Source organism: Ranitomeya imitator, chromosome 9 (assembly GCF_032444005.1).
Source record: "Ranitomeya imitator isolate aRanImi1 chromosome 9, aRanImi1.pri, whole genome shotgun sequence".
In the NCBI taxonomy this organism is placed as follows: Eukaryota; Metazoa; Chordata; class Amphibia; order Anura; family Dendrobatidae; genus Ranitomeya; species Ranitomeya imitator.
The window spans coordinates 138,584,784-138,601,146 of record NC_091290.1 but is presented as its reverse complement, the minus strand read 5'-3'; the positions used below and the strand labels follow the sequence as shown (position 1 = coordinate 138,601,146).

Sequence of the window (16,363 nt, the reverse complement as noted above, 5' to 3'; positions counted from 1 at the left end):
GGCAGACCTAACGATTCTTCCAATACAAGAGATGATTGACCCAACCATGACCATAATGCCATCGGGTTCAGCCAAGGGAAGAGAGAGGATGTGGATAAGGGGGGCGCGGTTTAAAATTTCACTGGGCAAATAAAACTTATTTTACACTGGAAGATGACCAACAAAAAAAAAAAAATATATAAATATGGAAAAGGTAAAAATAAAAATAAAAAGGAGCAAGCGAGCATGAACCCCCACCAGCCCAAAAGAAAAAAAACCCCTCAAGTTTTGCAGCAAGTTCTAGTGTAGCAATTGTAACACAGAGTCAGAGGATGTGAGAAACGTGCCCTGTGTTACTTATTTGGGAGCTGAAAATTTATGCCTCGCTGAAAGTGCCCGAGGAGGAATTACATCAGACGAAATGACAATGATTAAAATCAGCTTTTCCTCTGTGTGCCTGCCCTCGTGTGCTGGAGCCCGCCGATCTCCGCACACACACCGTTATCCCACAGCTGGCACTGGAGGGGGCACCTCTCCGACAAGGCGGCAGGAGAGGGGGCAGAGCTGGGCCACTCCATTGGAGCTGATCCTTGCCCTGGAGGCGTTTGGAAGCCCAGAGCTAGGAGTGTGCAGCGCAATCTCTCTCCTCCTCTCCATTCTCCTGCAGCTCGGGCTCCTTCCTCTCTAGTCTCCAGGCTGCACCAGGCTTTGGGGGGCTTGTGAGACCAGGGGGTGCCCAGGAGACAGAAAGGGGGCACTGTTCCGGGGAGAGGACAAGGCACACAGGGAAGAAGAGGAGGAGGAGGAGGAAAAGAGCTGACCGGGATCAAGGTAAGAGAGGAGGAAGGGCTTGCTGGAAAAAGTGACTTGGAAGCGCAGGGGCACAGGAGCCCCCCGATCCCTGCTGCAGGCTCCCCGGCTACGTGTGCAGGGTCTCCGAGCCCGGCAGGATGGATGTGGGGTATACGGCCAATGCATGGTCCATGCATGCTGGTGGTATGGCAGCAGGTTAGGAGGGGGAGACCCCCTAATCATAGCTGGGGGGTCGTGTGCCAGTGTCCTGGTGTCTGGTGCAGTGGGTGTAAGAGTCAGTCTGTGTGTGTGATGCCTGCAGTAAGTACGATCAGCTTCCATCGCTTGCATTGTATGTTATGTATTGTTTTCCATTGTATTGCATTTAGGGGGTTGTCGGAGGGATCGTTTGAAGCAAGGGAGATTCTGGGGGTCCAGATGTGCTGGACAAGATGGAAATGTTCAGAAAAGGGGATAATAAGTGCACTGAATGGTCCAGGGGTCTTCTGTTAGGAAACACAAGGGGGACAAGAGGAGCTGAGAGTTTTTCATCCACTTCCTCCTGTCCAAAAGTTTCCTGCAAAGACTTGTGTCACAGGGTGCCCTGCTGGCTGCTCTCAGGGGCTATCTATAGATAGATAGATAGATAATAGATAGATAGATAATAGATAGATAGATAGCTAAAAGGATAGATAGATAATAGATACAGTAGATAATAGATAGCTAAAAGGATAGATAGATAATAGATAGATAATAGATAGCTAAAAGGATAGATAGATAATAGATAGATAATAGATAGCTAAAAGGATAGATAGATAATAGATAGATAGATAATAGATATATAATAGATACATGGCTAGATAGATAATAGATAGATAATAGATAGATAACAGATAAAAAGTGTTAGCTCCTCTCTAATATAATATGGTCATGGACCAAGAATGTATTCAATATTTTGAAATTCTTCACAAAATAATCTTTTTTGTTTAAAAAATTTTTTGTTACAAATTGTCATGAGACCTGCCAAACTATCCCGATTTCCAGAGGTCAGAACCATGTGTCTTCTGGCCCCATACAGAGCAATCATCACTGTAGTTGCATATTGGGCATACTCTGAACGTTTTGAAGCAAGTCCCATAAGGTTTTGTGGCTCCAGAGAGACCAGTGTTACAGATTTCTCTCCATCTCTTAGTTAGTTAGGGAGGTTGCTTTAGGACCACCGCTCATGAACTTATTATATGTCTTCCTATAAGGAGGATAGAGCCGGGAATAAGGACCCAAGCGTTCTCCAATAGATGGGAAACGTTCCCATTGGTCCGCACCAGCCTAATTGTCACTACAGGTGCAAAGATTGTATGCAGATTACTTATATTTCCATCTGGTCGTTCTGTTTAAAAGAAAAACTAAGGGGGGGTATCGTCTCCCCTGACCGCTCAGACGTTGTATTGTTCGTGCTGTGAGCAGTCTCCTAAGGCAATGCAGGGGTTAAGCCTAGTCATGCTCCCAGTTTCATTATTACAAAATATTATGCAATCCTGATATTAATATTCAGCCACTGTGAATGTGAGCTTGCTACGTTGATCTTTCTTTGGTATTTTTGGAATCTCTGGTTAGTCACCTTTCACCCCCAGCCAACCCCTCGGTATGGTTCCCACAGTCTGTAGCAGTGGTGCCCAGGTGGGACCCAACTTCATGCACCCAGTAACACTTCTGCAGTGGGATCTGAGTGCATGGTCCATGTGTGAGGAATATTCCTGGTGGCTTTTGTGCTATGAAGACAACACCCTGGAATATTCTCTCCATTTCTCTCTTCTTTCCACATTCCTTGCTGTAGGGCCTTTGCCCCAGGCACCCAGCCTTGAATGGAGCTCTTTTTTCCCTCCGACTCTCACACACACACAAAAAACCCCCTTTGCCTTCTGTTTACCTTTTATGGTTAAAATAACAGCTTAAGCAAAGAGGCAACTTCATGGAGAAACGATTTCTTGAAATCTTCTCAAGCTGCAGCGACATAGCAAGTTTAATCACCCCTAGAGAGCGAGACAACTGTGTGCACAATGGGACACGGAGTCGTTTTGTGTGTAAATGAGCGTGCTATGGCTTCACTTTACGTGGGCAAAGAGCTTTTACAAGCAGCTACTTCCACAAAGACAAGGGGGAAGATTATCTGGTTTTTCAGAAAACTGGGGAGGGAGGGAAAGACAAGACCCAGATTAAAAAAAAAAAAAAAAAAAACACACATTATTCCAAGACCTGGCTGTATTAGTTTTGCCCCCAGCTAGTTAAGCCGTCACCCAATTTGTGCTTGAGACCACCCTCCTTTTACACAATAGTCAGGGAGGAGGGGGCGCCATCACTCCTGGGGGCAACTAAGCATCTGTGTTTGGCTCCATGACATGATATTATGAATAGGTGGGAGATTCTTGGTAGTAGGGTCCACCCAAAGCCACCACTACCTGCACGCCGTCGCTCTAGTCCCCTATTTCCTTCCCCTACAAGATGCATGGGATGCCCAATTCTGCACTGTCTTCTGGAAGAGGAAAAGTGGGTAATAAGTCCGGTTTTATTGTGGATGTGTTTTTTAAAGTATTGCTTAATTTGTACTTTTAATACTTTTACTTGATCTTACACCAAACTTTTCCTAAGTGGTAACGAGTAAACCCCCATAGGGGCGCAGCCTGCAGGTACCGCAGCATGCTCGTTAGTGGTAAATGGCTTTAGACATTTCTAATCCGGATTGTTGAATTATTCAGATAAACGACTAACACGACCCATTGTACAGAGTCTATATTTTATATATTACTTTGCTATTGACCGCTTGTAAACAGTATGTTGCACTTTTATCAGGTCGCAATGGGTCAGTATAATGCTCAGAAGGGAGATCGGGGTGGCCACAAATATTAATGTGTTTGGCGCATGATAGGAAGTTGAGGCGCAGGTTCCAAGTGGTAAACTCAGCTCTGCTACACCAGCACTTATACAGCGGCTCTGCTCCTCCCTGTGTTATGGTAGCACCGGGTCTAATCTCACATTACATAGTGAGTGGGTAATAACGTGACACGGACGGCCCTGTGGCTGCGGCTGCTGCTATTGTGTCTGTACCTTGTATTGAATTTCACACTCTGGTCCATATTGATCTTATTACAGACTGGTGGCAATTACTGTGTGTAATATATTACAGAACTGGCTGGGAATCGCGCTCATCCGATCAACATAGAAAGTGTTCATGAGTATTTTTTACCAAGATGTAGCACAAAATTCCCACATTGTGTCATTGTGGCCTTATAATAAAAAATACATGTTCAGCTCTGCTATATCTGACTGGTAGATAGAGAAGCCACCTGACACCTGCTGCATTACAGTTATTGAGGTGTAATCCATTTTCTTCATTAAGTAGATGCCCGACACTCCAGGGATGCCCCATTCTAGGGGTGACGGAAGGAGCTAGGACTGTGAAACATTGGGGCACGTTTTCTTCCTCTAAACTTAGCCAACAATTTGCTCTTTGCAGCCATGGAGGAAAAAAGGAGCAGACTTATGTTCATTCGCAAGGCTTGTCCGTTCTCCCCGTAATTCTTTTGACTGGTCAAATTTGTCGTCGGTCCGTAATGGCTGATATTGTAAGATGTCGAATCTATATTTTCTTATGATGATGTAGCACATACTTCTATAGACCGGGCAATGGGAGATGTCCATGCACCTGTCCTATCTGCTGCAAGTCATGTTACTGCTGCTCTTTACTGGCTTAATTTATAAGGATAATTGTAGAAGAAAAAACCTCAATATGCCATTTTCACAATTGTTATACAGTCGCGCTTGTCCACTCTGTCTCCTACTAATATTCACATATATAGCACAATTCAGATTTAATCTGGGGCCGTCACCTCACAGAATTATCAGAATTGTGCCCACTTTTTGTTTTACTAGATATAAACTTGGATCCAATGAGCGTTTATAAAAGATGTAGCAGAGCCCAGTTTGAAGCGTACAAAGAGGGCCCAATTGTGAAGAATCGATCAGTACATCCATCTGCCGACATATTGATCATTTCTTCATCGATACCGTTCTCTCATTAGGTCACAATAAGTGACAGAAAAGAAGTGCAGAGGTGACCAATGCTGTATGACTCCAGACCTTCAGATATAGAAGAGCCGAGTTTGTCATTATGATATCTCTAAGTTTTTCCATTGGAATCACGTTCCATAGCATAAAGACAAATTCGTCTCTGCTACCTCGTTAGCTCTGCTACATCTAAATGGTAGACATGGCATTAGCACCCTGTCTATCAAAGAGTTAGCCGCCTCGTCCTGTATACAGGTCACGGATAACTTTAGTGTCTTGTACTTTAAATCAGGCAGCTGGTAACAATTTCCATTTTTATGCATACATCAAAGGACTGGAGTCTTGGGTATTCTTAGCATTAACCTATGCCAATTGGCGCTGGCAGGTAGATTCATCAAACAGTCTTAATACTTTATTCCAACTTCTTTTCTTTTTTTATTGTAATGTTGTATTTTGCTTGGCGTGGTTTTCGTGTTGTGCCCGGCTACAGTAGGGTAAAGGCTGGAAGATGTTACAGTAGGTGAATGGATGTGAAAAATCTACCTCTGCGTATCCAATAAATGCCTCGGGTACCAAGGAAGTCACTAATTTAGAGGTGTCTTGTTATTGAGACGCACTTGCAAAAAAAAAACCCTGAATCCTCAATTCACAAATTGGTTCTCCATTTGTCAGGGGATATTTCACATCTAACACATAAGCCCACGACCTCTAATTAGAATTTTGCAGTTTGTTTTGTGCCCCTTGAGGCTGACACCTTGGAAAGGAAGAAGAAGGAGGAAAAAAAAAATGTTCCTGATTTCTTATTGCTAATAAGCATATTCCACCTACCCTCTGGTACTTAAAAAAAAAAAAAAAAAAAATACGTGCAAATACGTTTAATTGCGGTGGCGGCGGTAATTTGTACACTGGATGTATGATCAGACGGATGCAGGAATGATCTGATTAGATCTGTGATCACATCAGTATCATAATAGTGACTGTACTGAAGGACAATCTCTCTTCTTTTTTTTTTTGCCTTTGCTATCAAGGAGGAAAGCAGCATGTCCCGTCTGTCTCTCACCCGCTCCCCGGTCTCTCCCTTGGCTTCACAAGGAATACCTCTCCCAGCACAGCTCACCAAATCCAACGCACCTGTGCATATCGACGTAGGGGGACACATGTACACGAGCAGCCTGGCCACGCTTACCAAGTACCCAGACTCAAGGTAAGGACGGATCTCTTCATCTGCATGTGTAAATTAATGATAGTATTCCATTGTGCCCAGATCAGACTGTTCTCCTAGTGTCACGCTTTGTCCTCCTCTAACTCCCAGACACTGGAGAATGGCGTGGATTCGCTCTATACCCAAGGGATTTCACATCACAAAGATTTCGGGAGGTTGGAGATTTTTTTTTTCATCATGGATGCTTATTTCTTAAGGCATTGGATGAGTTTGTGATATTTGGTCAATGTTGTGAATTCAGCTCGGTATGGCAGGCGTAGTCTCCAGCGCCTTGGCCGGGTCTTGACCATACTAGGCCTCACCTATTGCTCTCAGATTTGATACTCTTTCTGCACTACACTCCGTCTAGTACTAAGGCCATTTTCCGTAATTCTATATTTGAGAAAATGCAAATATTTACAGATTGTTGCAAAATCTTCACATTCTAAATGATTTCCAGACATTTAAAATAAATGTAAAAGGACGCTAAAGAAAATAAAATTGTGTAAGTGAGGACGGCTTGGGAATACTTGGCATTTTGCAACCATGACTTGGAGCACCTATGGTCTGACTTTGACCCCCGAGTTGAAAGGCCACTGCGCCTGCACCTATGTATGTAAAGGTTTCTGGAAGTTCTTAGATTTGCAAAGTAACGTAGTGATGATAGGGAATAGCAGGGATTCATCCCAGTCTTACTTAAATGGCTGATATCAGGGAACAATACATTTGTTCTCTCGCACGAAAACTTTATAGTCCCTGTTGGGGATCCCATAATAATAGATTTTTTGGCCAATCCCCAACACTTTCTATCCACTGCCCATGCCTGGCACCCCTCGGTGAACCACAGCTGTATGACTGAACACAGGCTTTTTTCATTAGCTCTGTGCTTCCAATTAGTTTTCTAATTAGCAGCGTTTCGGTTATGGCAGTGCAGACAAGAGGGTGACTTTGCTGTGTTTTCCGGTTATGTCTGACACGCCTGTACAGAAACTTAATAAGAGACGGCCCGGCCAGGTTACTCACTGCTTGTAATTGGCTTCTATCAATAACATTCTTGCTGGTTAAACTGTAACCGTTTCTTTCCATTAAGCAAGGTCATACTTAGACACTGGGTTGTTTTTTTTTTTTTTCCTTGGGATTCCGAAAAAAAACAAAAAAACAAAAAAAAATTAGGGAAAATCCACAGCAGCCCTGGAGGAGATCGCAGTTGAGTGTATGCGACATACTTTCTGCATGGTAATTAGGAACATAACTTTGCTGCCAGATGTTTGGCACGACTTGCAGACATTACACCCGCTTTCACTGAGTTGTGAGAATCGCAAGGTCCGGGGCCATGCGGTACCTCTTGATTTGCAACTAAAGGAAAGCTCTAGACGTTTCGTTTGCAACCTGCGATTGTCCAATCATTGCAAAACTACAACTCCTAGCAGGCCCTGACAGTCGCAGGTTGCAAATTTGCCAGATGCACTAGCACAGGTTGGTGACTGCTGCTATATATACTGGGGCTTTATAGCACTTTTTAGGCACATGACCATATTTTAATTTTTTTTTTCCTATACGCATATGTGGCCACGTCTCCACTGACCCTCTGCCAGGATGCACCACTTGCCCCCCAGTTCTGATCGCAGACCTGTCACTCTCATCTATCAGAGATTCTTGCTGTGTCTTTGTGTTTTCCCCTGGTTTGATCTGTCAAGTTATGGAGTATATATCATTTATGCCTAGGTATATTTGGTTTTTAGGAAGCAATAACAGTGGCCATATTGATGGTTGTCCAGCTTTCCCGGTATGGTTGTATGCACATGACCAGGTAAGATCTGCGTTACCACCACAATTCCTGGCCTGACCATGGGCTTCCTGACATGATCTAAAAGCATCATATAGGACTTTAAGGCTGTTAGTTCAGTTCATGAGATACGCAGTTGGGTCAGGAATTGCGGCCATAACACATATTGCTGCTGTCTGGTTGTCTGAATGCTTTGTGATTGAAACAAGTGGCAAAATACTAAAGAAGTATCCTGATCTCAGATAGGATATACCATGAATGTCTGATAGATATGAGTTCCACTTCTGACACCTACCACCATTATAAGGGTTCCCCCCGACCCCATCCCAAATACTTTCTCAAGGGAGTCACAAAAACAGCCACGCACGCTTTCACAACTACCTCCCATATGGGTGTATGGGAAGAGCTACACACACGTGGCCACCTCTCCATGGATTCTCTGCCAGGATTCACCACTCGCTCCCGTTCTGGAGATAGATGCAGATCCCAGGTGTGTGACTAGCACACACTCATGTGTCCCCAACTCTCCAGGAGGAAGAGGATGACACCAGAACTTCAGCGGAGCGGTGATTGGTGAGATGACTGTTGTGTAAGCATCTCGTTGTGTTTCCAAATCACTGCTGCACGAGGTGACAATCGTGTTCTCGTCAGGGAGAGGCAGAAACCAGTCTCCTATGTCAAGTGATGATCCGTTCTAATTACAGGTACCGCGTTCATAACTTTGACCTGTAATTAAAGAGATCGAGCTGTAACCTCCCTACCGGGTGGTTCTGTGTCCCCACGGGTGGAAGGATCACTGTGCTCTTACTATTCCAGGGGACAAGTTGTCCAAACTTCAATGTTCACAATACATGGACATCAGGGAAAGCGTCAGGACATTATCAAAGTTATTGGACCAAAAAGGTCCACCACCCCCGCTTAGAAAGGGGGTCATCGGATTACCTTTCAGCAAGCCAAGGTGATCAGAGGTAGGAGATGTAGTGGCCACATAATGTGCCATAACCATGTCAGTATGTTGGGAAGTACCCATAACTCCACACACCACCGTCCACCTCCAGGACCCCCACGTATCTGATACAGCCTATGTATATGTCATAAATGCCTGATTACAACACATACCCTTTAAATACCCATCTTTAATCCTATCACCTCAATTAGATATTATCTATCTTTCATTATAAACCTTCGTCCGGTTTTATGAAACTTTGCAACCATCGACATCCTCCAGCCTTTAAAAAAATCTTGTCTTCTGCACAAAATCCTCCAGGCGTTCCTGATGCTAGGAGGTAATTATTCCTCCCCCGGACTCTCTTGCTTGCTTCCTTGTTGAGTTAAATATTAATTTTAGGAAGATATATATTAGAAAAAGTATGAAAAATTAGATTGCTGCTGCACCAGGTCTGATGACCCAATGAGTGTGTCTGGGGGAGCAAGATCAGTGAAAACTCCGACCTTCTCGACTCATCCTTCTGTATTAGGGTGAAAACCCTAAAAGAAGAAACGCAGCATTAAACCCAGGAGATCATTGCAGGATTGCATCCTGTTTATCGGACTGGCTCTTTCATCTATGGAGCTTGTACAATGCTCTGTGTGCTCTCATGCAGGAGCTTAGCACTTCTACCTGCTAAGGAGCTTTTATTTTATTTATTTTTTAGAGTGATCGGTCGGTGTCTCAGATAGATCAAAAATTAAAAAATGTAGGATTTGTACTTACTGTACTATAACATCCATAAAAAGGCAACTCAAAGTAAAGGATTTTGTGGCCCCAAATCTGCAGCAAAGCGAAAGACATTTTTCCCCCCAACTCTGTAGAAACAAAATTCAAGGTACTGCATGCAATTCTTTGCAGGGAATAAAAGTCAAATCTACAGAACAATCCATGACAAAATCTGCATGTGTTGCATGGATTTGTTACAGATTTGTATGCAGATTTGCCATTGTAGACAATATGTACGTGTGAATGTCCCCTAAGTTTTCAGTCCACCTGGCTTTTGGGTTTTATCCAGGTCTAGTTTAGGCGACAGGCATCCTGACTGGTGTCTCTATTTACAGCGCTAACCTCGGGGGACAAGAACCTCAGAAAGCATTGTGCAATAGAAAGTTTTATAAGTTTTATGGAATTACAGGCACATGGAGGCAACGTACAACACAACATTGCCATGAATGCACTTTAACTTTGAATATTGTATACCATAATTCACACCCAGAGCCCGAGAGTTGAGTAATTAGAGCAGCCTACATGGATATAATACGTATATATTGCAAACATAAGAAGTTGATGGTAAATGATCATTAAAATATCTGATTTGATAGGTTGTGATAATAAAGCCAGGGTTTACATTTTGGTTATTGTTGACTTATGGCTGCATCGATGGCATGCTTCACATGTATGATAATACCAGGACGATGGCAACACTGTCATCTATTGCAATACAAATCCCACTGAACGTGTAGAAGATGGTGTGGCGGGCGCAGGGCGACATCCTCATTACCATGTATACATATCAGGATGTAATGGGGATGGCCTGTCCCTATGAATCTCATACTAGACGTTCAGAGATGAACACTTTCTACTCTGCTCACTGGAATATACAGTAAACACAGGCAGCAGATTGCCCAGGGCCCGATGAGATTCAGAGCCAGGGGCTATTGACCTAGTGTTACAGCTGTAACATGTGTATCATGTGTAGAGAAAAGCTGCACACGAGATGGGGGAAGGGGCCGAGACATCTCTGCTCTGCTGAAATTATCATCAGATATCAGGGGGCTTCACTGCTAAACAGGAGTGACGCCAAAGATGCGATTCCCGTAAAACAGCTAAATATGTCTGCAAAGATTACATCCACACACTGTATCTAACGATCGACGAAAAGGCATGAACCAGCGGAGACATCGATAGAGGAGATAGAAATAGCAATCTGATCATTAGGAGTCATTATAAGAAGCAAAACATGTAAAATGTTTCTCATGATAGATTTCATTATGCAAAACCTATTTATTTTTTCTATATTTATCAGATTGTAATGATCAAGTCCACTCTCCCATAGTGTCATCATGAATGCTGTAGTACTAAATATAATACTATAATACTGCTCCCTATGTACAAGAATATAACTACTATAATACTGCCCCTATGTACAAGAATATAACTACTATAATACTGCCCCTATGTACAAGAATATAACTACTATAATACTGCCCCTATGTACAAGAATATAACTACTATAATACTGCCCCTATGTACAAGAATATAACTACTATAATACTGCCCCTATGTACAAGAATATAACTACTATAATACTGCTCCTATGTACAAGAATATAACTACTATAATACTGCCCCTATGTACAAGAATATAACTACTATAATACTGCCCCCTATGTACAAGAATATGACTACTATAATACTGCCCCTATGTACAAGAATATAACTACTATAATACTGCCTCCTATGTACAAGAATATGACTACTATAATACTGCTCCCTATGTACAAGAATATAACTACTATAATACTGCTCCTATGTACAAGAATATAACTACTATAATACTGCCCCCTATGTACAAGAATATATCTACTATAATACTGCTCCTATGTACAAGAATATAACTACTATAATACTGCTCCTATGTACAAGAATATAACTACTATAATACTGCCCCCTATGTACAAGAATATAACTACTATAATACTGCTCCTATGTACAAGAATATAACTACTATAATACTGCCCCCTATGTACAAGAATATATCTACTATAATACTGCTCCTATGTACAAGAATATAACTACTATAATACTGCTCCTATGTACAAGAATATAACTACTATAATACTGCCCCTATGTACAAGAATATAACTACTATAATACTGCTCCCTATGTACAAGAATATAACTACTATAATACTGCCCCTATGTACAAGAATATAACTATTATAATACTGCTCCTATGTACAAGAATATAACTTCTATAATACTGCACACTATGTACAAGAATATAACTATTATAATACCGCTCCTATGTACAAGAATATAACTATTATAATACTGCCCTATGTACAAGAATATAACTGCTATAATACTGCTCAAATGTACAAGAATATAACCACTATAATACTGCCCCTATGTACAAGAATATAACTACTACTAGATTGTGGCCCGATTCTAACGCATCGGGTATTCTAGAATATGCATGTCCCCGCAGTATATGGACAATGATGATTCCAGAATTCGTGGCAGACTGTGCCCGTCGCTGATTGGTCGAGGCAACCTTTATGACATCATCGTCGCCATGGCAACCATTATGACATCATCGTCGCTGTGCCCATCGCTGATTGGTCAAGGCCGCCAGATTGTGGCCCGATTCTAACGCATCGGGTATTCTAGAATATGCATGTCCCTGTAGTATATGGACAATGATGATTCCAGAATTCGCGGCAGACTGTGCCCGTCGCTGATTGGTCGAGGCAACCTTTATGACATCGTCGCCATGGCAACCATTATGACATCTACGTCGATACTGTGCCCATCGCTGAATCAGAAACGTGGGATTTCTACGTCCTTTATGACATCATCGTTATGTACAAGAATATAACTACTATAATACTGCTCCTATGTACAAGAATATAACTACAATAATACTGCTCCCTAAGTATAAGAATATAACTACTTTAATACTGCCCCTATGTACAAGAATATAACTACTATAATACTGCTCCTATGTACAAGAATATAACTACTATAATACTGCTCCTATGTACAAGAAAATAACTACTATAATAATGGTCCTATGTACAAGAATATAACTACTATAATACTGCTCCTATGTACAAGAATATAACTACTATAATACTGCTCCTATGTACAAGAAAATAACTACTATAATACTGCTCCTATGTACAAGAATATAACTACTATAATACTGCTCCTATGTACAAGAAAATAACTACTATAATACTGCTCCCATGTACAAGAATATAACTACTATAATACTGCCCCTATGTGCAAGAATATAACTACTATAATACTGCCCCTATGTACAAGAATATCTACTATATAATGGTCTAAGGGTCACTTCTGTCTTTCTGTCACGGATATTCATTGGTCGTGGCCTCTGTGTCATGGAATCCAAGTCGCTGATTGATCGTGGCAAAATGCCCACGACCATTGCCATGACCAATCAGCGACGGCCACAGTCCAGCGGCAATATGGCCGCTCTTTCCTCCCCGCAGTCAGTGCCCGCTCCATACTCCCCTCCAGTCATCCAGTCAGGCCTCACACAGGGTTAATGCCAGCGTTACCGGAGCGCTCTGCACTCAGCACTCTGGTTACGCAGCTAATAACCCTGTGTGACCAACTTTTTTCTATTGATGCTGCGTATGCAGCATCAATAGTAAAACGATCTAATGTTAAAAATAATAATAATTAAAAAAAAAAAAAAAGGTTATTCCCACCCTCCGACGTGCGTGCTGTCCTCGGCAGTGCAAGCGGCAGGTTCCGGTTCCAAAGATGCTATGAGAAAAGGACCTTCCATGACGTCACGCTCATGTGACCGCGACGTCATCACAGGTCCTGCACTCATACCAACCCTGGAACCGGAAGCTGCCACGTGCACCGCACACAGGCGACAGGACTACAAGCGGCCTTCGGAGGGTGAGTATATGTTTCTTTTTTATTTTTTATCCTGTTACATACGTGGCTGGGCAATATACTACATGGCTGGGCAATATACTACATGGCTGGGCAATATACTACGTGACTGGGCAATATACTACGTAGCTGGGCAATATACTACGTGACTGGCCAATATACTACGTGGCTGTGCAATATACTACGTGGCTGGGCAATATACTATGTGGCTGCGCAATATACTACGTCGCTGGGCAATATACTACGTGGCTGGGCAGTATACTATGTCACTGGGCAATATACTACGTGACTGGGCAATATACTACGTGGCTGGGCAATATACTACGTGGCTGGGCAATATTCTACTTGGCTGGGCAATATACTACGTGGCTGGGCAATATACTATGTAGCTAGGCAATATACTACGTGACTGGCCAATATACTACGTGGCTGTACAATATACTACGTGGCTGGGCAATATACTACGTGGCTGTGCAATATACTACGTGGCTGGGCAATATACTATGTCGCTGGGCAATATACTACGTGGCTGGGCAATATACTATGTGGCTGCGCAATATACTACGTCGCTGGGCAATATACTACGTGGCTGGGCAATATACTATGTCACTGGGCAATATACTACGTGACTGGGCAATATACTACGTGGCTGGGCAATATACTACGTGGCTGGGCAATATTCTACTTGGCTGGGCAATATACTACGTGGCTGGGCAATATACTACGTCACTGGGCAATATACTACGTGACTGGGCAATATACAATGTTACTGGGCAATATACTACATCGCATGGCAATATACTACGTCGCTGGGCAATATACTACGTGGCTGGGCAATATACTACGTGGCTGGGCAATATACTACATGGGCTGGGCAATATACTACATGGGCTGTGCAATATACTACGTGGACATGCATATTCTAGAATACCCGATGCGTTAGAATCGGGCCACCATATAGTAACTACTATAATACTGCTCCTATGTACAAGAATATAACTACTATAATACTGCCCCCTATGTACAAGAATATAACTACTATAATACTGCCCCCTATGTACAAGAATATAACTACTATAATACTGCTCCTATGTACAATATAACTACTATAATACCACGCCTAGGTTCAAAAATAGAATTACTATGATATTGTATATATGAAAAAATATAACTAGTATACTAATTACTCTTTAAACAAAAGTCCTGTCCGCTTGATCAACTGCTACATGTAGGAATGTAATAAAAATGAACTAGACACTCAACTTAAAGATGAATTTTTTGACTTTTAATATAGTCAAGGTAAAACGTTTCGGCCGCATTTGGCCTTTCTCAATTACACACTACACAGGAGTGTCAAGGATTCATGGGAATCCTGTGGATTTTTAGCGAGGCAAGTCCCGGTATGGTCACTTTCACAAGATTATGGGGCGTTTAAAGAGGAAAAACCCCGGGGGTAAACAAGCCAGGGGACCTGGATGTGTGCACATGCCTGGAGAAAGACGCAGCGTCTGCGTCCAAATGTGGCCGAAACATTTTACCTTGATTACATTAAAAGTAAAAAAAATTAATCTTTAAGTTGAGTGCCTAGTTTATTTTTATGACTTCATGGTGTGGGATCCTACTACGGCACCTTCCTTAGTAGTGCACATGGTTCTCTATTAGTACGGGTAGGAATGTGGCTTACAATTTTGTCACTTCTGTCACACAGCACCCACTGGTGGAGTCTAGAAATCCATATGTGAAGCAGACGAATTCAAGCGGACAAATCATATTACTATTGAGTGATTTTTGTTTTATAACATGTTTTTTTTTCTTTTCTCCTCAGAATAAGTCGTCTGTTTAATGGCACAGAACCCATTGTACTGGACAGTTTAAAGCAGCATTACTTTATCGACCGGGATGGGGAAATTTTCCGCTACATCTTAAGTTTTCTACGAACGTCAAAACTGCTCCTTCCTGAAGATTTTAAGGTAAAGCTTGTAATGAAGACTATTTTTTACAAAAATGTAACACTATAACATTTAGCAAGAATCACATTTTTCCATAGATAAGACCTATGATGATATTATTGTTTCAAAATACATTGAAATTGCCGCCGATCTCAGCCGGTTCAGAGAGGTAACGAACCGCTCCTGCCTGCGCTTCAGCTGCTTCATTTGACCTTACATGAACAGAGCAGCTCTTCCGCTGTTGCCAGGGAGTGACTGCCTCAGGCAATAGGAAGACGACTGTCCATCAGCCTGACATTGGCAGCATTGTCCCGTCAACAGAGCAGCTCTTCCGCTGTCGCCAGGGAGTGACTGCCTCAGGCAATAGGAAGACGACTGTCCATCAGCCTGACATTGGCAGCATTGTCCCGTCAACAGAGCAGCTCTTCCGCTGTCGCCAGGGAGTGACTGCTTCAGGCAATAGGAAGACGACTGTCCATCAGCCTGACATTGGCAGCATTGTCCCGTCAACAGAGCAGCTCTTCCGCTGTCGCCAGGGAGTGACTGCCTCAGGCAATAGGAAGACGACTGTCCATCAGCCTGACATTGGCAGCATTGTCCCGTCAACAGAGCAGCTCTTCCGCTGTCGCCAGGGAGTGACTGCCTCAGGCAATAGGAAGACGACTGTCCATCAGCCTGACATTGGCAGCATTGTCCCGTCAACAGAGCAGCTCTTCCGCTGTCGCCAGGGAGTGACTGCCTCAGGCAACAGGAAGACGACTGTCCATCAGCCTGACATTGGCAGCATTGTCCCGTCAACAGAGCAGCTCTTCCTCTGTCGCCAGGGAGTGACTGCCTCAGGCAATAGGAAGACGACGGTTCATCAGCCTGACATTAGCAGCATGGTCCCGTCAACAGAGCAGAGAGGAAGCGAAGCCTCCGCCATGTCGTCTTGAGAGTTGTCAAAATG

General features: G+C 42.9%; 1 protein-coding gene across 2 annotated transcripts in view; it reads left to right on the top strand.

The window, feature by feature from the left end:
• The first annotated feature begins 438 nt into the window (after window positions 1–438).
• Window positions 439–16,363, top strand: part of KCTD15 (potassium channel tetramerization domain containing 15) — a 40,757-nt gene continuing 24,832 nt past the window's right edge. The window contains exons 1-3 of one of the 2 annotated variants that reach the window (XM_069739208.1): window positions 439–810; window positions 5,862–6,037; window positions 15,291–15,435. In XM_069739208.1, coding sequence (XP_069595309.1) covers window positions 5,874–6,037; window positions 15,291–15,435 — 309 coding nt within the window. In that variant the 5' untranslated portion in view covers window positions 439–810; window positions 5,862–5,873. The other variant, XM_069739207.1, reaches the window with a different exon arrangement.